The following is a 26,574-nucleotide window of genomic DNA, read 5'->3' as shown; positions in this document are numbered from 1 at the left end:
ACCTACTCGGATCATTCCCCCGTGCTGGTCGCTGTGACCCTCCCACAGACTGACTCCCCTTTTCAGTTTTGGCGCTTCAATCCACTCGCCCTATTAGATCCAGCATTCAAGCCGGAACTAGAGCATGAGATCACAGATTTCTTCCCTAGGAACGAGGGCTCGGTGGAGCACTACTCCACGATGTGGGACACTTAGTTACAGTGCAAGGCATATGCATTGCAAAAAGTGGTCTTGAGGGACATCAGGTCAACCTTACGTCGCCTGGAGACGGAGCTCGGGCATGTCGAGGCGAAATTGCGGCACAATCTCACTCCTGAATTGCAGGCTAAGCTACGCAGTGTCCTTGGTTAATATCAAGAGACAGCGAAGCGAGAATGTAAATACAGAGGGAAATATCACAGGGCACGTCAATACTGAGAGGGTGATAGACCCGGAAAGAGGCTTGCAGCTCTGGTTCGGCCACCGCGGTTCTCGAATACGGTGCTAGAGATTGAGGGGAGGATGGACAAATGCATAGCGGCGCAACGGAGATTGTGGAGACCTTTCGGGAGTTTTACAGAGGGCTGTACAAAACTGATAGAGCTCAGCCAGTCGACTTCACCTCCTTCTTTGAGGATACTGCAATAGCCTGGCTGGGAGATGGGCAGAGGGAATTTCTTTTGCGACATCATGAGGATGACTAAATCATAATGGCCATAATGCAGTTGCAGTCCGGGAAGGCCCCGGGCCTGGATGGCCTTCCGGCTGAATTTTACAAAACCTTTCATCATTTACTTATCCCAGTGCTGAGGCATGTGTTTGAAGAGGCTCGGGAGAGTGGTATACTTTCCCCCCCCCACTCTGCGCGAGGCACGTATTATATCCATACCCAAACCTAGTAAATCGCCTACCTCATGCGACTTGTAAGGACCTCTCTCTCTTTAATAATGGTTGACGCCAAAATCCTGGCCAAACTAATTGCTAATCGCATTAGTCCACTTATGACGGTGCTGGTGCTTCTGGATCAGTCAGGTTTTGTGCCCACACGAGGCACATCCCACAACTTGCGGATGCTATTTGCACTTCTCCATGACATAGACCCGGACGCCAACGCTGCAGCAGTATTTCTCGACGCCACAAAGGTGTTCGACTTCCTGGAATGGGACTATCTCGCCTTTGTCCTCCTATGCATGGGGTTTCCAACCCCCTTTCTGGAGTGAATCAACTTGCTCTACTCAGGGGTGCGAGCCAGAGTGGTGGTGAATGACATTCAGTCAGCGCCTTTCTCGATCACATGGGGCACCCGGCAGGGATGCCCCCTGTCACGCTGCTCTTTGCTATAGCCATTGAGCCCCTAGCGGCGAAAGTTCGACAACACTTTCGAGACTATGCACGGATATACCCAGAGAGTAAAATTTGTATTGCCTTATATGCAGATGATTTAACACTATACCTACGGGACCCTGCAGTTAGCCTTAACCCCATTCTCCGGTTGCTCATCCTATTTGGCCAACTATGCGTAATAAATGTGAACTGGGGGAAATTTCAAGTATTCCGCCTCACAGACGCCACAGGGGAGTTTGTGCCTGACTTTCCGCTGAAATGGTGCGGAGACACCATTACTTATCTGGGTATTCGGATTTCTCGAAGTCGGGAGGAGCTGATGCGCTCCAATTATGGCTGCACACTTGATCATATCACAGACAGGATAACTGGGTGGATTTCGATGCCTCTTCCAATGGCGAGCAGGGTGTCATTGATCAAGATGATAATCCTGCCCAAACTCTTCTACTTTTTTACCAACATCTCCTATGCTCCTAGTTGTTATTTTTTTAAATGCATCAAAACTCAACTAATTAGATTAGCATGGGGGGAAAGCAGCCCAAATTAGCGTGGGAGATTCTGACTCGGCCCTTTGAGGATGTGAGATTTGAAATCCCTTATATGGACTTGTACTTTGTCTGCGCTTAGGCACACTTTGCGGCGAGCTGGATCCACCCTCCCCCATATATGCCTCACCTGGCCATCGAAGATGGATATATGGCACCCACACCATGCACAGCATATCTTAGCACAACTACGGTGCCTAGACATTTAGCGGCCACTCCTGTCCAATGCACGACTAGCGCCTGACGCAACCTAGCGCGTACACTTAAAAGCCCCCTTCTTTACTCGCCGTTTGTGCCCCTGCAGGGGAGACAGGATATACCAGTCGCGACGGAAGGAGGATGCCGTTGCATGCTGCGAAAACTATCCTGTCTTACTTGGGGCCAATTATACAAGATCAGGAAGTTTAAAAATAGTGGGGAGTTTTTTGGTCCCAATACCCCCAACTCCCCTAGAACATTTTTAGGTCTCACCTGGCGACCGCAGCACGAAAGAGCTGTCGCCAGCGAGATCTATTGTCACTGACTTGCCTCGGAAGGGAGACAAGAGATGGGCATGCGCAGGATGGACTGGAAATGTGAGCGCCAGTGAACACGCACGTACAGTCACGCGACGCAATGTGCACATCTCCTATCCCCCTTCCGTTCTCAGTGTGTGAAATACACAAAATGCCGAAAATGTGGCAGCACACTGGCGCTTAAATTAAAATATGTCCCCTGATGAAGTGGCCCGCAAAGGCAAGACCGCTCAGGACAGGCACTCGCTAGTCCCAGCATCCCGCACCACTCACCTGGCTGCTGTGCAGAGACTCAGTTTCCTCTCTTCTCGGCGGCCTGCATGGGGTTCCCATGTGACGCCCTGGAGGGGCTCCCTCAGTATACGGGAGCCCTGCAGAAACAGACCCCGCCTCTCCACTTCACCCGGGCCTCTCCTGGTCTCAGGACTTTGACCGCTACCGCAGGGCTATCCTTTCCTCTTGGGAGCCCTGCATCAACGAGCCACACCGGCCTCATCCGGCCACGTCACAGGCCCCGCCCAGGTCATGGGCAAGGATGCCTGACTTCCTGGTTTCGCCCATCGCTTACTGTGCTGAGCTACTTAGGGTAGCACCAGGAGGAGTGGCTGGGGGTGGGGGCGGGTAAGTGGTGTCATACGCACTGCCAAGTAGAGCCTCAGCATGCACCGTCAGTTGTAGGGAGCGTTGAAAGAAGGGCATAGAGCTGTGTACCTTATATAAAGCCACAGTGCAAGTTATGGACCAACATGCGTTTACTGCTATAAATCGTGGCGTTTGGATAAAATTATCAGCTTGAAGGAAAAATTCATTTTTAAACATCTTTAGCAGAACTGCCTATTTATTATTTAGCAAGATCCTCCCCATTATATCCAACAACTTATTTCCTCCGGTATTATCACAGCTTGCTAAGGATGGTGTTTCACTCTCAAAACTTGCCAGTGGTCGAATAAAATACTCGCTCTTTGTGGCATCTCGCTCTCTTGTCTTGCAAAATGCATCTATGTATTTCTCTGAAGCTACTAGTCACTGCTAACAAACTACTCTCATGTGCAAACTCGTTCTTACTGCAATCCAATCATGCCTTTATCGCTATAACCGAACTCTACTTTCGAAAAACTGCTTCAAAATCTTTCCTTAAGCCCCTCGCTTGCTCCAAACGGTGTTAGATAGTGCCATAGGTAATCGTGAATCTACCAAATAAACCTAATTATGCGGTATAATGTGGCACAATTTGTGATCGTATTTCTTCATTATTTTTGTCATATTTCCTCATGGTTACCGTGCTGGCACAGCATCAGTTTTAGCTGGGTGGCATCACCACACGCTTGGAAAATGTCTCCGGCTGTTTTTGACTCATCCTCCTTACGCCCAAATCTCCCAGTAAGTGGCAGTGGGGTGGGGCAAGGGGGCGAGCCGGGTTGTGGACGGAGACCTTTAACTCGAAATGTTTAGAGAATTGAGTCCACAGTCGAAAAAGTCTGAGGACTCGAATCAGGACTACTGAAAACAAGAGCATGCACATTTGTTTACTGCGTTGCTAACACGACCCTGCTCTTAAATAGCGAACACAGTTTTTTCCCCAGTATGATTTAATAATTTATTTATTCCAAGTGATTTATATTTACAATGTGTTCCCCCTTAAGCCTTGCCAAAAGTCCCCGCTCAAGAGCCCAGGTCCGGAAGTCTTTTGTTTAAAACTATAAATGACACTGAGCCTGTCGTACCGTTTGCACACTAGTAACGTGTTTTCTTAAATGTGACATCGAAGAGGCAGATGCCCTCCTACACACACTTCTTAAGTGATAAATGGCACCGCATAACTGGAGCATTTTAGGGGTCTGAAGACTCTTACCCAGGTTTGGGCTCAAGGAAAGTGGCCTCAATGTCAGAACGCAGTGCTCAGGTATTCTCAGCATTCTTGAAAATATGCAAACCGAAAGTACACTCTGGTCTTGTTTCGGAGACCTGAGTTGACCACTGCCTGATAAGATTCCCTACCTGATGCGGCCGGCCCAACGGGTTGTAGGCGGCTTGCTGTGTTCGCACCCCCGCTGCCCTTTGCATTGAATGTCGAGTACTGCTGTGCCGGCCTGATGGGATGTAGGCACCCGGCTGTATTACGTTTAATTATGTCAATAAAGGTCTGTTTAAAATAAATAAAAAAGTCCATGATTGGTCAGAGTTTGATCCTGCTTGGGTATTAGGAAATATGGTAAGTCGTTTCTTGTGAGCCACTCGTCTTGGTACCATTTCTATTGCACGTTTAGGTTTAGTTCCTTGATCTCTGCGTTTAGCAGTACTTGTTCTGATTTCATGAATTTTCTTGTTTTTGGTGGGTTTGCAGGTGGTATGTTTGCTAGCTCTATGCAATACCCGGACATTACCAAATGTAATATCCAATTGTCTGTTGTGATCCTTTCCCATTGTTTGTGGAAAAGGATATTCTCCCCCCCCCACTGGTGTCTTGTGTGGGTCCTTCCTTGCGATTAAGTCAGTTGGACCCATTTTCTCTTCCTCCACAGGATTGCCACTTCCTCTGCCCTTGCCTCTTCCTCGAAAGGGATGCTTCTGTTGTTGCCAACCTTGATAAATTGACTGTTGACCCATTTGTTGACTTGGGTTCTGCCCTTGAGTTTGTTGTGACATCTGTTGTCCTTGACCAAAGGTGCCTCTATCTGTGGGCTTTCTGTTATTGAATCCCCCTCTTTTTAAGGAACCTCTTTGCTGCAGGGCCTGTTTCATTGTTCGTCTTTATCTGTTTAAGGGATTCATCTACTTCTTTGCCGAACAGCGATTCTCCATTGAATGGCCTATTAATTATGGAGAATTGAACTTCCAGCTTAAAAACTGAGATTCTGAGCTGGGCATGCCTTCTCAGGATAGTCCCTGTGCAGATCTGCCTACTAGCAGTATCTGTGCATACAAAGCAGACTTCAGACATGTGCTTTCCATGTTCTTACCCTCCTAGACAATAGCTCTTGCCCTCTTCTTGTCCTCCTCAGGGAGTTGTCTCATCCCACTTGCGGTGGCCATGTCTATTTACTAGGGCATTTGAGTTAGCAATAAGCTACTGTGTTGCCGCCTCCTTTTCCATCTGCTCCTCACCATATCCATCCTCTTACTTTCTTTTTCTGGTGGACGCCCGGAGTTGGAGACTGCATTTACTGTCCTCCTGGCTGTGGCGACAACAATGGAGTCAGGTACTGTACTTCCCTAACATATTTAGGGTCCTTTGAGGAGGGTTTATAACTTCTCCAATTTAGGGGTTACTCCCTGTAGGAAAGTGGGTTTCTATTGCAGTAACACCCCCACTTTTTGTCAGATTACTGATGCACTTTCGCTTGGTGTGCCCTGGGTTCCTACCAAACCGGTTCAGGATCCAGCCCTGAGTAAGAAAAACTTTGTAAAGTAAATGTAATTGCAGTTTGATTAAAATTCCCATTGAGCTCAATTTTATAATTGTGTTAAGATTGTGTTGCATATTGCAACCCCTGTATCTATTGCATTCAAAAGTCTACTGCTCATTGAAAGTATTTAACTGAAGCGTCTCATTCTGATAAAGTATTTTTATACCAACCTATGGTTCTAAAATAAAATATATTTTTATATACAAAACAATGAGCCTAGAGTTCAGTTCTTGAGTGTGTGAGACCATTTGCTTTTTGAGGGTGTACATCAAATGCTTTACACTGTCCTCTGATACTGCCTTACTGCTCGACTAAGCTACCACTTTAGAGAGTAAGGTTATATCTAACTTTAACCTCTGCCAAACATCTGGGGACTTTTGGACTCTATACACAGTGCACCTTACTTTGGTGCAGTATATACAGAGCCACTTTCTTACATTCCCTTGCTTGAGGCTGGTCTTGTGAAGGCTTATTCGTCTTGATTCAGAATACTGGGCAGCATAGGAAGGTATTGTGTTGCTTTTGTAGCTGGTGTCGGGGTTTCTAGCAAGAAACAGGTGTCCCCTTTTTCTTCCTCTAAGGGTACACCAAATTGAATTGCTGCCCTTTTTACAATGTCATTATAGAAAGCTATGTCATCTGGAGGTGAAGCTTTCATAGGGTAACAGCAAATTTCTTCTCTTGGGCTCTGGGTGTCGAGGTTATTCCACATATCCTCGGAAGTTTCTGAGTTTTCTTCTTCTTTGGGTAGGTCTCAATATTCCTCAGGTTCTTCGCCTCGAGGCTCAGGTGTTGGAGGTGAGTTGAAGATACCTTCCTTTTCTCTCTCGGCATATTCTGCCTCTTCGGCGTCTACTTTCTCTGGTTCGGCAGCCGGTGTCTCTGATTCGAAAGTCTTTCAAGGAGGCGTCGAAATCCGCTTCTTTTGTAGGAGCGTTGCCATTTCCTCCTAGAGTCTTTTCCTTTCAACCTCAAGGGCTCTCTCAGCATCGAGGGCGGAGATTTTCATTTCTTCCCGATGTAGACATTAGTCTTCGGTAGTGTTGTGCCCTTTTTTGCGGGTTCGGCGTCGACCCTTGGCTTCAGAGTTTTCTGCGATTTTCCCTCCTCTGTAACCTTTGGTTGGGTTCCTTTAATCTGGGCTGACCCTCGATCACCTTTTTGCTCGGGTCCGGGCTGCCTTGTGCGCCTTATGTTTGTGGCCTTTCGGTTCCGACGGATCTTTATTGTGTCTAACCTTCTCCATCTTTTCGGATCCCTCGCCTTCTTCTCAGCGTGGATTGAGTTTGAGTCCCCTTGTAGGATCTCAACGTCCGATCCCTCGTGCGTCGACACCGCTGGTGCTCCATGTTTTTCCTCGTCGCTAAAGAAACCCAGGTCTCTCAGGGAAGTTTTCTTCGCTGTCTGAAACATTGTGGCATAATGGGCCGGTCTTTGATTCAGGCGTGTCCTCAGCGTCTTCGGCAGGAATGCTGCACAGGCCTCACAGTCCTTGTCCTGATAATCTTCGGGCAGGCATAGGTTGCAGACATCCTGTAGGTCGATTTGAGCGTACTTGTGGTGGCACTTGGGGCAGAATTTGAAGGGGGTATTCGCCATGACCCCTACCTCGCCATTTGTGGACCGGCGTGGTACTCTGATGTTCAACAGAAGCTCTGCTCCTGCCTCCGGTTAAGACGTCGATGATATTTCTCGGCAATCATCTTTTTTGAAGTTTTTGGGGAATATCGAAAACTTTCTTCAGAGCTTACAGTCTTGCTTCCAGACCCAATGGCGGAAAAAAGAATCTGAAGATGGCCACCACGCATGTCGACCTACAGGATACCGTCTGACATCACACAGGGGACATATCCGACACCAAATGGTGGTAGACAGCGCAAAAAAACAAAAAAAATAAATCCACAAAAACAATTCCGGACTAAACCACTAGATGGCGGAATAATGCACAGCATGTGAATCCAGAAAAGGATTCACGGTGCAAAACCCCACTTCACCCAATAAGACTGGATGTGGGAAGGCGATCCATCATTGACATATGCAAACTCCGACTGTCATTATTCTGGATTAGAATCCGGTCCCCTGCGGAACTGTCTCCATATGCCAATGCCCTTGTGGAAGCAATCTGCCCTGATAGATTTAACAAGATTGTCTAGCTATGCAAAGTAAGGAGGCTTTTATCGGATATAGTGCTACAAGGAGTTATGGACGATAACTACCATTCTAGGAAGTTTAGTGGAGAGACATTATTGGGTTTTGGTAGCCCAAGTAGATCATTGAAGTACTTTCTGGGCAAAGCTAACATTAGAATTCATGGCCCATAAACTGGATAGTTCCTTGGAGCAATATCTTGATACAATACAAATACCAAAGGATATGAAACTGTACATTCAGTTTAGGTGTGGCACTCTCCCCCTGAATGATTTCTCAGGTAGATGGCATAGCAATAAAATGACACCACATAATTGCCCAGGCTGGAAAGCACCCATGGTGGAACCTGTGCCATGTTTGCCTCCCCAGCATACAATGGTGAAGACCCATTTATAAACAATTAGGAACATGCAATCATTCAGAGGCCATGAGAAGCCTAAGATCTGATGTAATACTGATGTGTGCCTGAGCGGATGCCAAATTCCTCTGCCATATGTGGGGCATCAGGTAAAGGGCCCAAAGGGTGGGAGATAGATAACTTAATTATATATATTTTTTCTTTTATTTAACCACTATCACAAGTCTAGTAATTCTAGTGTGAAAGCAAGTTTACTAATACGTTTGAGATAGGGGTGTTTTATCCTGCCTGTTTTAAGTTGACACTGAGGCCACAGCTAAGAATGCAAAATAATGAATCTAGGGGGGTTTATAAATGTAAAGTGTGGTAACATGAATATACTATGTTTGCACATAAGTACCATTCATTTTGTAATGAACTCTAATCCCCTCTAGCTGGCATGCTTTTTTATTATCCATTTAAGGTTTTGACTGTGGATCTTCAACAATGAGCTAAGTTATTGCATTTGAACGAATGGATTTTTCATTGCTTGTACACTGAGAATGTGGAAACGTTCATGGCATGCATGCCGAAATAAAGTATTTATTGATGGAATAGATTACCTGGTTAAAAATATCTCCTCTGACAGCCTCACTGTCAACCTTGTATCTGCATGTTAAGCAAGAAGCTGATGCAAAAGATCCTGAAATAAATGACATATGCATTAACAGGATTATTTGCACACTTCAGTACAATCAATTCATATCAATCAAGGAGCTGGTATTTAATCATTGTTAGAATACACCTTATTTTCTTCTTTCTCTCAAATGCAAATGAAGATCAAACCTTCTATGCAGAGCCTAGAGCTGTACTGAAAACAATAGAGATACACGAACACAGAGCCTGTGTTATCATCAATCTTTTAATCCCAGCCTAGACAGCAAGTATTTGGAAACTAGGGAAAGTTGATCCATTATTACAGTGGAAAATAGTTCCGCCAATAAAACGGACAAGGTTTTACAGGGTTCAATCGGACACATCAGTACACACTAGCTTATTTGAAGGCAAATGCTGGTTGGTGCATTGGACACTCAATCTAAGACTTGCTTGTTAAGCAGTACCTGGTTTCCCTCTTCTTCAGGTCCCTTTCTCAAAACGTGCTCTTCATCTATTGGGTTAAAAAGTTTGTCAATAGAGAGACTGAAAATACTGCTCCCTAAAGGGCGTTATATTTCATTTTGAAGTGCAATGAAGAAGAAATTCATATGACTAACCAATTACTCGTAAGGATGGGAAAATTAGTTTGGAACCGAGGAAGATACCATTGATGAAACTCTATAAAAACCTTTCCTCTCTCCCTTACAGACTGTTTGTTAAAACTGAATTATTAATTTGGTTGGGTGACTACTCACTTCAAAGGGAAAAAATCCATTATCTGGCTTAATCCTCAAAGCCACTAAAATAACCTGAGCTCATTCCCCTGGCAAGCAAAGACAGACTCGGCTGTTCCTAAAGGATAGAAGGAGGGAGAAGTACGGTCACAGGGAAGGTAAAGGTAGTGCTCAGTGGAGTGCTACCCTGGGTATCCAATTTGTTTGATTTAATGGCCTCACACACCCTTGCGAGTGTCATGCTTCATCATTGGCGTTTGCTCCTCGTCGGGCAGGCGGTGCAATGCCCAACGGGCTCACCTCAAAGAGGGGCTCTTTGGCGGAGATCTTTTTACCAACTGCCTATGGGTGAAGTGTGGGTGAGGGGCCAGGAAGGAAAGGATAGTGTAGATACGTGGATTAAAATATGGCACAAGGTACCGGAGATCAATTTATTCTGGTGGTCCCCTGCCACAAGTAAAAACAGTGGGTAGCCTATGATCGTAGGAAATTAGGATTCCACGTCACGATCTAGGACTACTATTAATATTGTGAGGTCAACATGTTTCTCGCCTTTGCACACTTGGCTGCGATTCTTCAGGACCTAGTTAGTTACATCTATCTCTAGCAAAACATGACCTGGTTCAGTGTCAGTTAAAATTGTAATTATTATATAGTTGTACTACCTGTATGGGACAGCTCTTGCCTAGGGAGACAAAGGAGAACGTTACCATAGTTACCTGGTACCTATGGTACAGAGCAGACAGGCTTAAACTAGGCCAATGTGTAAAGTATTTATGTAATACCAAAACAGTAATAAAGTTGAAGAGCAAAACAAAAAATCCCAAAACCGAATGAGGGAAAAAGTAAAATGTAATAAATAAAATGGCCAAAATCCAATCAGGGGAACTGGAGATATGAATTTTAAAAGTTGTAAGAGGAAATAGAGACAAAAAGCACAAAGAGCCATTGCTAGTCAATAATTGCAGTAGACTGGGACCAAGAGGCAAAGTGTGGTTGACTGCAATTGAGAGCAGGTCGGGTATACATGCCTGTTTCATCCTGGTCAATGATTTTTACTTTCTAACTTAGCTCTTCAAGTCCCTATCCACCACAGGAGTACAAAGGTTCATGGGTTTATTCACATTGATTTTGGCCTCATCTGAGATCAAACAATCCATTACATATGGTCATAGTATGGCATACAAAACAAGGCCATATAATCCTTCACATTGGAGAAAAAAAAAAACCTTCTCTACATTTCAAAACACTAGTGGAAAAAAACACCAAAAATTGTAAACGCCTCGAAACATACTTTTGTATTTGGGGTGTATTAATAGTTGAATCAATTAGAGGTGTATATGACATCAAAATTCACAATTAAAACATGGAACATATTCTGGGTTCATAATTTAACATCTAACCTTCTGAGAAGTTGTTTTTGGGGGTTTTTTAAGGGAAGATTAGACCTGGCTGTAGATAAATGTTAGTACTTAAACTTGTATCCATCTTCCACTTATGACAGGCTTCTATATCCTGAGAAAAACGTAATTGAACAGTCTTAGTTTTTAGGAATAATCCAAGACTGCCTGTGGGGCCATGAGCTAAGCCGATCAATTTTACAATGAAAGGGATCCAGTGCCATTTTTAAAATTCTAGGAAAGGTCGTAAAAAAAAAAAAGAAATCGCTAGATGCCTTCTTTGTATCAGCAGTCATTGTGAGAAAGTGCCCTCTTTCTGCATGGTTGCTCCCACTTTTTGCTAAACTGCTGATATGCTTTGATAAGAGTGTGCCCTGGGCTCCTGCTAACCAGTGCCTATGTTCTTTCCCTAAAACTGCATGAAGCCTAAACTCAATAGGCAACTCTTGCCACAGGTCAGCCCCTGGTTAATGGTACCACAGGTACCCAGGGCACTGTGACAAGAGAAGGCCTTTAAGAACTGCAGCACTTATGTCACTCTAAGAAGAGGTCCTGTACCTTCAAACTCACACACTGCCTTTGCATGCTGCATGTTTTCGTGCAGAGCAAAGTGAAGAGTCAACATGGCACACCTGTGTGCCATGCCTACAACCCACTGCCCTGGCATTGATCAGTCACCCCTTTAGCTTGGTGCCCTAAACCAGTAGTGAGGGTACAGGTGCATGAGCCCTGTACCCCTACATTGTCTAACTTCTTTCTTAGGCATTGTAAAGGCAGTGCTGCCATTAAGAGTATATGGTGCTGGGAGCTTGTCATTACGAACTCCACAGCACCATAATGGCTACACTGAAAACTGAGAATGTTGGTATCAAACTTCTCAGCACATTAAACCCACACTGATGCCAGTGTGGGATTTAATGAAAAATGCACACAGAGGGCATCTCAGAGATGCCCCATGAAAAACAACCAGCCTCTGGTGGGTTCCCTGATTGGTACACAGCAGCCTGCCACCACAAGACATGTTTCTGGACCCCTAAGGTGGCTCTCTGAGCCCAGAAACAAAGCCTTTCCTGGGCAGAAGTGTTCACACCTCCCCCAGGCTAGGAAGAGCCATCTATGGCAGGGGAGCTTCAAAGGCCTGGCAGCCTTTGTAATGCAACCCCAAGCTTATCCTGAAAGCAGGAGCAGGCCCCTTTCCTGTATCCCCTCCTTTTCGGCAGGAAGACAGGTGGGAGAAACTAGCCAGCCCAGAAGGTGCAGCCACCTCTGCCAACTCCACCCCTCAGGTGGGGGAGGCGAGGTATAGGTCTCTCTTCAGTGCCCGCCATCCTGCAGGTGGTAGGCACTCGCCAATCAAGATTAGGGATTGTGCTCACTCCCCTATGTGGGGTGAGCACACCAAGGGTGTAGTCACCCTAAGGTCAGTAGCCCATTGGCTACTGACCTCAAGACCCCTAAACCGCCCGCTAGATACAGTATTTAGGGGGCAGTCCTGAACCAAGAAAGCAGATTCCAGCAACCTAAGAAAAACAAGCATTTACAATGCAACGGTCTCGCCTTTGCAAAAGTTAGAGCTATTGGCATTGTAAATGACAACATTTTTATGTACATGTTGGTTTTGAAAACCGATAAATAAATGGCATTGTCATTTACAATGCCAATAGTTTAATCTCTTGCAAATGTGAGACCTATTGCATTTACACACACAGTCACACACACACAGAGCCACACACACAGAGCCACACACACACACAGCCAGCAACAAAAACACACACAGAGCCACACACACACAGCGCCACACACACACAGCGCCACACACACACACAGCGCCACACACACACACAGAGCCACACACACACACACAGAGCCACACACACACACACACACACACACAGAGCCACACACACACACACAGAGCCACACACACACACACAGAGCCACACACACACACAGAGCGCCATACACACACACAGAGCGCCATACACACACACAGAGCCACACACACACAGAGCCACACACACACACAAAGAGCCACACACACACACAAAGAGCCACACACACAAAGAGCCACACACACAAAGAGCCACACACAAACACAAAGAGCCACACACACAAACACAAAGAGCCACACACACAAACACAAAGAGCCACACACACACACACACACACACACAAAGAGACACACACACACAAAGAGCCACACACACACACACACACACACACACACACATACACGTGTTACCATCCTTGTGGGGACTGTGTTTTCACCAGCCTTGTGGGGACTAACCCTTCCCAATGTTTTAAAAATATACCAATAACAGAAAAACGTTAAGAAAAAATTCATAATACAGGATCCTGCTTCAATTTTACAAATATGTTGTTATTTAGTCACGCGCACAGAACCATCATTGTGGGGACTTGGACATGTGTTACCATCCTTGTGGGGACCTACTCAATAATTCTCATTTCTGATTGAATACACTCATTATCTAATAGATAAATGCTATTTTTCAGTGCCATACATACATAACATGATACTTTAGTCAAATTTGAATAGGTCACTATGTCCTAGGTGCACCTAGAACAGAGATTTGTCTAATAATGCATTTTACAGTAGAAAATGATCATATATATAAAGTGCATGGACAGGGATTCACGGATGTTTAGCCTATTACTGAGTGCACACAAACATTAAGGAATATGAAAACAACACATAGTTAAATTAATTTAGAGGCTTAAGATCCTGCAATGGGGTCAGATGCCAAAACCAAGTTGCCATCTGACCCCCTAGTTGTTTTTCATCAGCCTCACCAATTGGCACCATCTACGTATGACTGTGCATTAATAGTCCCCAAAGAGATGGCATGATATTATAATAATATTCTAGAGCTGACAGAGTAAGTGTATGATGATGATAATTTTCAAGCCCCCACAGAGATATTGCATGATTAGATTGATGCCCAAGTCCCTACAGATATTGTGGTTTTGGTGTACGATGATAGTCATGCTGCAGTTCATGCAGAAAGAACACTATTGCAGTAATGCACAGGTCCCACAGAGATAGTTTGTGATTATAGGAATGCCCACGTCTCCACAGAGATAGTGTGGTATTATAGCCATGTTCAAGTCCCCACAGAGATAGTGTGTGATCATATTCACGTTCAAGTCCCCACAGAGATAGTGTGTGATCATAGTAATGTTCAAGTCCCCACAGAGATAGTGTGATCATATTCACGTTCAAGTCCCCACAGAGATAGTGTGTGATCATAGTAATGTTCAAGTCCCCACAGAGATAGTGTGATCATATTCACGTTCCAGTCCCCACAGAGATAGTGTGTGATCATAGTAATGTTCAAGTCCCAACAGAGATAGTGTGTGATCATAGTATTGTTCAGGTCCCCACAGAGATAGTGTGTGATCATAGTAATGTTCAAGTCCCCACAGAGATAGTATGTGGTCATAGTAATGTTCAAGTCCCCACAGAGATAGTGTGTGATAATAGTCATGTTCCAGTCCCCACTGAGATAGTGTGTTACTATAGGAATGCCCGGACCCCCACAGAGATAGTGTGTGATTATAACCATATTAAAGTCCCACATAGAGAGTATTATGATAGTGTTGTTCAAGTGTTGTAGAGAAAGTGTAGGATGAGTCATTCTGACATTCATTCAGAATTCGTATAGCCCTTATAGTCACTCTCAAGACCCCGTTGACAAAATGTGTGATTATATTCATGTTCAAGTCCCCTCAGAGATAGTGTGTGATTATTGTTATGTTACATCTCTGCAGAGATAGTATGTGATTACAGTCATGTTCAGGGCCCCACATAGAGAGTGTTATAACAATGATGCTGAGGTGCTTGCTGTTATAACAGTCATGCCGAGGCTCCTGCAGAGGTAGTATGTGATTATAATGATGCCTAGGTGCCTGCTCAGGTAGTGTGTAGTTACAGTCATGTTCAAGTGATGTTGAGATATGTTGTGATTATACTGAAGCTTAGGTCCCCAAAGCGATAGTGCATGATTAGGGAGGCCCACTAAGATGGTGATTATTGACCTATAGAGAAAGTGTTTGATACATGTAACTTCCAGTCCCTCTAAAGACAGTCTGTTATGATATACATGTTGATGTCCCTGAAGAGATAGTAAGTGATGACAGTCATATTCAAGTCCCACAAAGTTAAAGTATATTGAACCCACGCCCCCACAGAGATAGTGTAATTATAGATATGCCAGGTCCCCATAGAGATATGTGTGATGAAATTCATGTTCAATTACTAAAAGATAGCGCTTGATTGATTATATTGATGCCCAGGTCCCCACAGATATATTGTGTGATTATAGTGATGTCCAGGTCCCCACAGAGATAGTGTGTGATTATAAGGATGCCCAGGTCCCCACATAGATAGTGTGTGATTATAGGGATGCCCAGGTCCTCCCAGAGATAGTGTGTGACTACAGGGAAACCGGGTCCCCACAGAGATAGTGTGTGTTTATATGGATGGCAGGTCCCCACAGAGATAGTGTCTGTTTATGGCGATGGCAGGTCCCCATAGAAATACTGTGTGTTTATAGGGATGGCAGATCCCCATAAAGATATGTGTGATGATAGTTATGTTCAATTACTCAAAGATAGCGTTTGGTTATATTGATGCCCAGGTCTCCACAGAGATAGTGTGTGTTTATGGGGATGGCAGGTCCCCACAGAGATAGTGTGTGATTATAGGGTGCTAGGTCCCCACAGAGATAGTCTATAATTATAGAGATGTCAAGCTCCCCACAGTGATAGTGTGTAATTATAGAAATATCCAGGTCCTCACAGAGTTGGTGTGTGATTATAGCGTTACCACAGTCCCTGCAGAAATAGTGTGTGATGACAGTCTTGTTCAATTCCCCACAAAGGTAGTGTTTGATTGATTATATCGATATCCATGACCCCACTGAGATAGTGTGTGATTATAGACTTGTTCAAGTCCCCACAGAGATAGTATGTCTCCACAGTGATGTCTGTGATTATAGGTTTTATGAAGACTTAAACAGATAGTCATAATCTAGTGGTTTAGCAAACTAATGTAGCCACTTCAACAGTGGCAGCTGCTCCACTAAGGTGGAAAAGCGTCGCCCCACTGCTTTAAAGCATAAATAATGGACCGTATTATCATTTTATTTTTAGTATTCCAGTTGTTTGACATGGTGTTTCTGGTTGGCTAGGGTATGCAGGTATGGTAGGGCAGAACCCATCAGTCTAGTAAGGGTAAGATAGTAACACATCAAAGACAACCCCTGGCAGAGCAGTCAGGCTTATCCCAGAGGCAATGTCTAAAGCGTTTGCACAACGCACTAACACAACAGTGACACTTTTAGGCACACCATAAAAAGCGACTCCACACAAGGTTACATAAAAATATCTTTTGTATTTTTAAAAAGTTAGACCACAATCACATAAATCACTGTGCCACTAGGCACTTTGTCATGACATCACATAAAGTCATACACCACTTTTGCCAACTTTAGTAAATACTTATAAGTGAACAGCACACTGAAAACATAAGGCCTAACATTACAGTTAGTGCAATCAAGACAATAACGATTAGTTGAACATGTTTCCGCTTGAGCCGGTGTCACCAGTCTGACAGGTCAATCTTTTAAGATAGTTGCTTCCAGCTTTGTTAACATCCAACTACATCCCCTCTACATCCCCCTGCCTCCTTCTACATGAAAATGCTCCACTGGTTCCCGTAGAAACTGAAAAAATGCCAGGAATGACAGAGACGCCCTACGGGGCAAGAAAACGCCAAAAGATCTCCTGCCTGCACGACGGGGAGAGAACACAGTCTATGGGTGCTTGTGCTCACCAGCGTGATAGGGCCACTGGCCTGCACTCTCTGCAAGGAAACACTACCGGTTTCCATGGAAGCAGGGGAACGATGGAAGTACAGGGGTGATCTGCGGGGTAAGGAAACACCAAAGGATCTTACTCCTGGAGATCAGCCCAGTGGGATGTCTGTTTGTTGGTGCGAGCACACTATCCCTGGGTGCTCGCACTATCTAGCGTGATGGGTCCACCTGCCCCCACTATTCACAACAACGGGCCAGAAGCCAAGGGGAGCCAAATGCCTCCGGTACAGCTCCGTAGTGTGGCATGGGTACGGATCTCTTCATGTTTCGCTGCAAGCGGCCTGGTGCAGCTGGGAGGCTCTTGCCTTCCTGAGCAATGCCCGCACCCAGGGGCTCACGTCGGCCACCTAGGGTCTCACATCGTCTGCGTGTGGAAGCATCTGAATGGACACGTGAGACTCTGGTCACTTGCGGGTGCGGCTGGGCCACATCTTCTGACATCCAAAGGAATTCCCGGGCCGATATTCCTTGCTGCTTGGGCATGGCCTCGCAGCCATGTAGCAGAGCCCCGGCTGCTGGCCCACATAAACAAAGGCAAGCAATACAAGATGGAGAGCGTTTTGTTCCGTTCACCTCCTCCTTCTCAATGTTCAGGCCCTAGATGAGGGAGCTGTGCTGCCCATGCTGCAGGGTAAAAGCGCTCCTGTATGGGGTTAGCACAAATTGAGCCAACTCCTTGGGCAACAGAATTGAAAACGCTTATCACGCGCTATTAGCAAATAGGGAGGCAAGCACTACCTCGTCCCTGGAGACACTGGGGCAGAGAACAGGGCACAGGCTAGCTAGCACGAAGGTCCCTTAGCAGAGAGGCAGTCACTTCAGCCACCCAGCAGGCAGCAGGTTAGTTTCACAAGAGGTTATTCACAAACGGCGGTTCCTCCTGGCACACAGCAGTCATTGGGTAAGTGCCCCACATAGTGTCTTTTTATTTTCATGGGGTTATAGCCCCTGAATTTATAGTGCCACAGTCTTTGTTCTGAGGGAACTTCAACCACATATTAGAAGTGCACAACACTGCCGTTCATATTGAAAGCCTTGGCCCCAGACACACCACAGGGGGTGGAGCCATTATTGTGGAAGGTAGGCACAGACCTATTCAGGTGCATGTGCAACTCCTCCCACCACACCAAATGAATACCAGGCCTATTCAGGTGCAAGGAAAACTCGCCCTGCCACTCTAAATTCAGGAAAGGTCTATTCAGCCTAGCACTGAGTCACCCACTCAGGGCAGGACACACCTCAACTACCCCAGGGACTAGAGTGAATGCACATCCCTTCTCTGTCAGTCAAAACCAAACGGTCAATACACATCAGGCAGGCGCAAAAACTCATAAGCACACATAAATACCCACTTCTAAAAGTGTTTTTTCTAACTCTGTTTTCACCAATAAGCAGGATTTATCACTAGCATGCCTGCCCGCTACGGGCCCCCAATGTTAAAAACTGCCTGCCTTTCCGTGGTGGCGTTGCCGCCACGGAAAGGCACATCCCAGCCTGCATACAAATATGGATGACGGTGTCTACCAGACCAGACTGCCTACCTGTGGAAAACCGGCGGACAGTATTCCCGTTCGCTGAGGTCCCCCCAGCCATGGTAATGTGGCGGGGGAAGTTAGAGGCGGGCGGTGTTTTTTTGCGGGTGGATCGCCACCGCCATACGGTCAGTGGCGATCCGCCCGTTATCATAATGAGCCCCTTAATATTCCCTTGCCACGCAAAAAACCCATACCCACCCTAAGCCCTAAGAAATCCCTTACGATCCAAAAACTCATACCCACCCTAACCCTGAAAAATCCTTTGTCACGCAAAAACCTATATTCACTATAAACCATAAAATATACCTTGCTACCCAAAAACCTATACTCACCCTAAACCATAAAAATATACCTTGCCACCTAAAATCCCATACCCATCCTAAACCCCCAATATTCCCTTGGCACCAAAAAACCCCAAACCCATCATCAACCCTAAGGCACAACTTAGAATCCAAAAACCCATAACCGCCCTAAACCCCAAAAATCCATTATCACCCAAAAACTAATACCCACCATAAACCATAAAATGTCCCTTGCCCCCAAAATCCCACACCCACAATAAACCTTAAAAATTCCCTTGTGACACAAAAACCCATACTTAACTTAAACCCTACAAAATCCCTTGCCACCAAAATCTTAAACCCATCCTAAACGCTAAAAATCCCCATCAAACCCACAAAACCCATACCCACCCATAACGCTTACAATCCCTTACCACTCAAAAACTACACCCACCCTAACCACCAATAATTCACTTGCCACTCAAAAACCCATACCCACCATAAAAAATCCCTTGAGTCCCAAAAACCCATCCAAACACTAAAACCTAAATTATTCATTAACACCCAAAAAAAAACATTTCAGCCCTAAACCCAAGATGTTCCCTTGCCACCCAAAACCCAAGCCCAGCGTAAACCCTAAAAAAGCCTTACCACTCAAAAATCCATACCCACCCTAAACGCTAAAAATTCCCCTATCACCCAAACACCCATACCCACCAGAAACCATAACATTTCCCTTGCCCCCAAAAAATTCAGGCCACCCTAAACCTTAAAACAGCTCATATCACCCAAAAACCCATATCTACCCTAAGGCAAACCTTACAACCAAAAAACCCATAATCACTCTAAAAATTCCTTATCACCCAAAAACTCATGCCCACCCTAACCTTAAAAATTCCCTTACCACCCAAAAACCCACACCCATCCTAAATGCTAAAAATTCCATTGCCACCCAAAAACCCATACCCACCTTAATCCCTAAATAAATCCCTTACCAACCGAAAACCTACACTGAATGTAATCCCTAAAAATTCCCTTGCCACCCAACAACCCCATACTCCCCCTAAACACAAAATGTTCCCTTGCCACCTAAAAACCCATAACTACCCTAAAAAAACCTTACCACACAAATATACCCACAACCACCCTAAACCCTAAAAATTCCCTTGCCACCGAAAAACCCATACAAACTATAAACCCTAAAAAAAATCATTACAACCCATAAAAAACACACACTAAAGTCTAAAGGTTCCCTTGCTACCCAAAACCCCTACCCACCCTAAAAACTAAAAAATCCCCTACCAACCAAGAACCCACAAGAACACACCCACCCTGAGCCCTAGAAAATCCCTTGCCACCAAAAATCCCACACCCACCCTGAACACTAGCAAATCCCTTGCCACCCAAAAACCCATACAAACACTGAACCCTAGATGATTCATTACCAACCAAAAACCCATACCCACTCTAAACCTTAAAAAATCCCCAACCACCCAAAAATCCATACCCATCCAAAACCCCAAAAATGAATTTGCCACCCAAAAATCTATACCCACCCTAAACTCTGCAAAATTCCCTTGCCACCTAAAAACCCTTTCCTGCCCAAAACCCTAAAAATGCCCTTGCCACCCAAAAAACCCATTCCCACCCTGAACCCTAAGAAATCCCTTACAACCCAAAAACCCATACCCACCCTAACCCTAAAAATGCCTTTGCCTCCCAAAAGCCCATACCCATCCTAAACCCTAAAAATTCCCTTGCAGCCCAAAAACCCATACCCACCCTAAACACTAAAAAAGCCCTTACCTCCTAAAAACATATACTCACCGTGAACCATAAAAAATATCTTGCCAACCAAAATCCCACGCCCACCCTAAACCCTCAATATTCTCTTGGCACCCAAAAACCCATAACCACCCTCAACCCTAAAGATTCATTATCGCCCAAAAACTCATACCCACCCTAAACCCTAAAGATTCATTATCACCCAAAAACTCATACCCATCCTAAACCATAACATTTCCCTTGCCCCCATAAACCCACAGCCACCCTAAACCTTAAAAATTCCCATAAAACCCATAAAACCCATACCTACCCGAAACTCTAAAAATCCCTTTCCTCTCAAAAACCTACCCCTACCTTAAACCCAAAAATGTAGTTTGCCACCAAAAACCCCATACCCACCATCAAAAATCCCTTGCCCCCAAAACCCATGCAAACACTAAACCATAAATTATGTTTTACCACCCAAAAAACCCATATCAGCCCTAAACTCTATATGTTCCCTTGCCACCCATGCCCACCCTAAACCCTAAAAAATCCCTTTGCACCCAAAAACTGACACCAAACCTAAACCTTAAAAATTCCCTTGCAACCCAAAAACCCATACACCCAGTAAAATCTACAAAATCCTTTGCACCTAAAATCTTACACCCACCCTAAACTATAAAAAAAATTCCCTTGCCACCCAAAAACCCATACCCAGCCTAAACCCTAAAACATCCCTTACCACCTAAAAATCGATACCCACCCTAAATGCTAAAAATTCCCCGAACACCCATACCTATCTGAAACCATAACATTTCCCTTGCCCCCAAAAATCCACACCCACAGTAAGCCTTAAAAAAAGCACCTTTTTCCTAAAAAGCTATACTCACGCTAAAACCTAAAAAATACCTTGCCAGCCAAAAACCCATACCTACCCTAAACCCTAAAAATTCCCTTGTCACCCAAAAATCATATCTACCCCACACACTAAGGCAAACCTTATACAGAGAATGTAAAGCTGATGATGCTCAAGCCAAAACAGAGATTGTGTGTAGTTACTGGAATTCTCAAGTACCCACAGAGATGGTGTGTGACTATAGTATTACCACTGTTGCCAAAGAAATTGTGTGTGATTCATGCCCAGGTCCACACAGAGATAGTAAAAGATTATAGACATGCCCAGGTCCCCACAGAGATAGTGTGTGATCATAGACATTCCGAGGTCCCCACAGAGATAGTGTGTGACTATAGAGATGGTGAGGTCCCCACAGAGATAGTGTGTGATTATAGAGATGTCATGGTCCCCACAGAGATGGTGTGTGACTATAGTATTACCACGAATGACAAAGAGAATGTGTGTCATTACAGACATGCCCAGGTCCCCACAGAGATAGTGTATGATTAAAGACATGCCAAGGTCCTCACAGAGATAGTGTGTGATTAAAGACATGCCCAGGTCCTCACAGAGATAGTGTGTGTTTATAGACATGCCCAGGTCCCCACATAGATAGTGTGTGATTAATGGGATGCACAGGGATAGCACACATTTATAGTGTGTGATTATAGTCGTGTACAAGTCCTCACAGAGATATTGTGACATTATAGTGATGTTTAAGTGCCCACAGTGATAATGTGTGATTATAGTCATATTCAAGTCTCCACAGTGATGTGTGTAATGGTAGGTATGTTGAAGAACCCATACAGATCGTATTAGTTAATGCACTTGAGGGATATGTGTTTGACCACTTTCTCACATGTGTGAATACTGGTGCTCCCACTCAGCCTTTATTCCTTCCAAGGTCTATAAAATAAGTATTATTTACTTGGATAGCAAAAAAACATATGGTATTCAGCAACACGATATTCTCAGGTGTGAATATGCACTTTATGTATGTACATGAGATGATATGATGTGATATTAGTGGTACTCAAGCCACCACTAGAGATAGACTGGACTTATCCCATATCTATGAATCCCACTTCATATGTAGCATTAACTGATTTAAACTGTGTTAATCCAGGAAGGTTAACACTTCCTTAAAAATCCAAGTATCACAGTTCTCATTTTCTTTTCTAGCCCCCATTTATCAACTCTAGTCTCCATTAGGAAGATAAAACTGTATTTCTGATTGCAATAAACTCTCCATACTGATTCACTCTGACACTTTAGGATTATTACAAAAGAGAAATTGAATTAAGAACTGGCACATCCTTATCATTTTGGTTTCTATCATTCAAGAATTAAATGGTCCTCTTCTCACAAAGCTCTTCTATCTCTCAGAGTATTCCTTATACCTGCTCTTGGGGCTCTTTCTAGCTAACCAGGCTCACAATTAATATATATATATACTAGCTTTCCCGCCGTGCGTACCTGCGATCTCCGAGGAAAGGAAATTCAAGGAAACTCGTTATAATAATATTCAATTTATATTGTGTAATTTTTATTGAAACGTATTCCTTTTAATATGGAAAACATTTCAAAGTGCTGTTTTAATTCTATTCATTTATTTGAGTGCTTGTGGATACACGATTTTTTGTTTTTCCGTCTGGTGCGTACATCAGTATTCAAAAGATTATGAGGGCCCTGGGGGGCCGATATTTAAAAATAATGTATGCCAGAAACCTTCGGGGGAGTGTACTCAACAACTTCCCAAAGTTTCCTGGCGATTGGATGACTGCTGTTTTAATTCTATTTATTTATTCGAGTGCTTGTGGATACACGATTTTTTGTTTTTCCGTCTTGTGTGTACATCAGTATTCGAAAGATTATGAGGGCCCTAGGGGGGCGATATTTAAAAAGAAATTATGCCAGAAACCTTCGTGGGAGTGTACTCAACAATTTCCCAAAGTTTCCTGGCGATTGGATGAATGCTGTTTTAATTCTATTTATTTATTTGAGTGCTTGTGGATACACAATATTTTGTTTTTCCGTCTGGTGCGTACATCAGTATTCAAAAGATTATGAGGGCCCTGGGGGGCCGATATTTAAAAAGTATTTATGCCAGAAAGCTTCACGGGAGTGTACTCAAAAACTTCCCAAAGTTTCATGGCGATCGAATGAATGGTGTTTTAATTCTATTTATTTATTCGAGTGCTTGTGGATACACGATTTGTTGTTTTTCTGTCTGGTGCGTACATCAGTATTCAAAAGATTATGAGGGGCCTGGGAGGCCGATATTTAAAAAGATGTTATTCCAGAAACCTTCGCGGAAGTGTACTCAGCAACTTCCCAAAGTTTCATGGCGATCGGATGAATGGTGTAGTAATGCATAAAGGACAAACAGACAGACACACATACATTCGTTTTTATATAAGCTAGTCCATTCTTCATGTGAGAAGTGGAATTTTTCTATTGTTAGAGGCATAATGTGGCATTGCCTCAAACCAGCACCACTGGCGATTAGGAAGCACTCTGGAATCCATAAAACCCAGGTTGCAATATAAATATGCACATAAACCTTGTTTAACATACTATAAACATTTACTGTGTTTGGGAGAACACATTCTGTAAGTGGATTTCCAGAATGGAGATAGCAGTCCTTTGTGCAAGACTAGAAAAAAATCAAGTTGGCAGTGGTACATCCGCATTTTTATAGGAAGACACATTCTCAAAATATGCCCAGGTGAAACCTGGGAAACTTTCACAAAATTGAAACATCTATTTGTTCAGCCTTTTATTTAGAGTGTAGAATAGAAATTCTTACACAAGGCTTAAACATTCTCAAAAGTGACCATGTCAGCTACAAATGACTTTCTCAGCATGGATGGTCTCGTTATTGAAGGGCAAATCATATACAAGAGTCTTACAAATTGTATTCCTGAATTGAGCTGGTATACTCATAATGTAAGAGTAGAGAAAGTCACTTTGCCTGACATACAGCTGTCTTTTTATGGTAATAAAAACCTCAGAATGTGCCTAATTTAATTATAGGAATCTTTCATAATGTTAATATTATTTTTTTTTTTTTTGCGGATTGAGTGCAAATGTTGTACTTCGGTGTGTGTAGGGCAGCGTTCTTCAAACTGTGGAGCGCGCCCCCCTGGGGGGGCGCGGCATCATCCCAGGGGGGGCGCGCTCCACTCCGATCTTCCCCTTGTGTCCGTTCCTTTGTCTGGGTGATTCTCCCAGGAGGGGGCCAATTCATGGAGTCAAAAGCTTCGGCTGCAGTGCAGACAAGGAGTCTCCTCTGCTAAAAAGGAAAGCAAACAAACAGACACGCTTTCAGCTTTAGCAGAGGAGACCCCTTGCCTCCCACTGCAGCTGAAGCTGTCGACTCCGTGAATTGGCCCCCTCCTGGGAGAGTTAGCTCTTCCCAGAAGGGAGAGAAGGTTTCCCTAGAGAGGGGTTGAGGCACGGGCGGGGTGGGCTCTGGCCCAGGGCCCCTGCTTTTCAAGGGGGGTGGGTGTGAGGGGGAGGGGGTGGGGTTGGGAGTCTCAACATTCTTTAATTCGATGTCATATTTACTCCAAAGATGGTACAAAAATAATTTGTTTCGATGTGCTAGTACAGCCAGTTAAAAAGCCTTTTCAAACCATTTTAAATATTTCACTTCCCGATGGTATATCCCACACAACTCACATAGCAATACGTTTAATACAAATGTACATGTTCATACGACCACTGCAATGTTCTCTAGTGCAGTGTGCATCCTCGTATACTCAGTAACTCAAAAGTGCGTTTCCGAGTGGATGGATGAGTGGGAGGATAGCTTGGGTGAAGGGGTGAGTGGTTGGATGGATGAGTGGGTGGATGGATGGGTGAAAGAGTGGATGGATTGATGAGGGGATGGATTGGGTGAAGGGATGGATGGATGATGGATGGATGGGTGGGTGAGGGGGTGGATGGAGGGATGGATGGTGGATGGGTTTGCAAGTGGTTGAAGGGGTTTGGATGTGGATGGGGCACAGATGGAGGGAAGGAATGAATGGTGGGGGAGTTGGTGGATGACAAGGTGTACATGATGGTTGGGGAGGGTTGTGATGACTTCCTTTGCCTTGGAGGATTGTGTTTTGAGCTGTGTGGTACGCCTCTGTCGTTTCGCCACACCCACTCAAATGCCTGCAGTTTGCTAGGCACTCTTGTTGTGTTGAGCATTATTTGTCGGATATGGCCCGTGGTGTGCGCGTTGCAGGCGATCATGTGGTGTGCCGGATGCCCGAGGTTTCGGTCGGGTGGTGGGGGGGCCCAACATCTGGGGGAATTCAGCTGGGGGGGCTCAACCTGGAAAAGTTTGAATACCTCTGGTGTAGGGTATAAAACGAGGCTTCCTAAAAGAAGCTGGTGAATCCTTTGTTCAGGAATACAGAAGGAGAATTTGATAGTCATTCACTAGCTGTTTTTGTGAGAAAATAAATCTTAAAAGGAATCTTGTGACGCAGTACCGTCCTAGAAGTGGCACAGTGAAATCTGATAGATTTCACTGTGCCACTTCTACGAGGCTTTTTGTGGGGGAACATCCACCCTACATACATTATACCTGTCGCATCACTGTAGATATGGTGCAACATGGCGCATTATTTATGCCGCTGCAGTCCCTCCACATGCACATTTATCTTCTGTCCCTGTCCTGTAGTTCCTGACTGAAATGCAGTGGCATGTGTCTTTCTCACCTAAGAGAAGCAGAGTGTGTCTGCCCATTCCAACTCTGTTAACCCTTGCAACAAAGCATACCTCAGACTGTGAGGCTCAGTGACAGTATTTTGTTTTAATTGCTTTCTTATTAAATCACAACGTTTGACATTACACAACCATTACATAGAAAACTGCTGCTGTGTGACTGTCCTAATCACATACCACAGTGCCCCTGGAAGGAGAAGGTTCTGGGCAGTGAGTCTTTAGCCCATCCATTAAAGGTCTCTGAAACACAGAGTGCTCCCTCTAGGCCTGCAGCCCCTTGGGCAGAGAGCAAGGAGGTTAGTTTGAAGGAATGAAGACCAGGCAGATATTCTGCCAATCCACAAAGCCATACGCAGTCATCCTTTATGAATGTCTCAACACTCACTTTTGTCTTGTCTACACATCCCAAAC

The 26,574-nt window shown here is 44.6% G+C and overlaps 1 protein-coding gene across 2 annotated transcripts in view; it reads right to left on the bottom strand.

The window, feature by feature from the left end:
- The window catches only part of SIRT1 (sirtuin 1), a 491,295-nt gene that overhangs the window by 231,413 nt on the left and 233,308 nt on the right, over positions 1 to 26,574 (bottom strand). For both annotated transcript variants that reach the window (XM_086922398.1, XM_086922397.1), the window contains one exon: positions 8,899 to 8,978. In XM_086922398.1, coding sequence (XP_086778524.1) covers positions 8,899 to 8,978 — 80 coding nt within the window. The remainder of the gene's footprint in view (positions 1 to 8,898; positions 8,979 to 26,574) is intronic.

This window comes from Lissotriton vulgaris, chromosome 5, assembly GCF_964263255.1.
Source record: "Lissotriton vulgaris chromosome 5, aLisVul1.2, whole genome shotgun sequence".
NCBI lineage: Eukaryota > Metazoa > Chordata > Amphibia > Caudata > Salamandridae > Lissotriton > Lissotriton vulgaris.
This window is presented reverse-complemented; position numbering and strand designations above follow the sequence as displayed.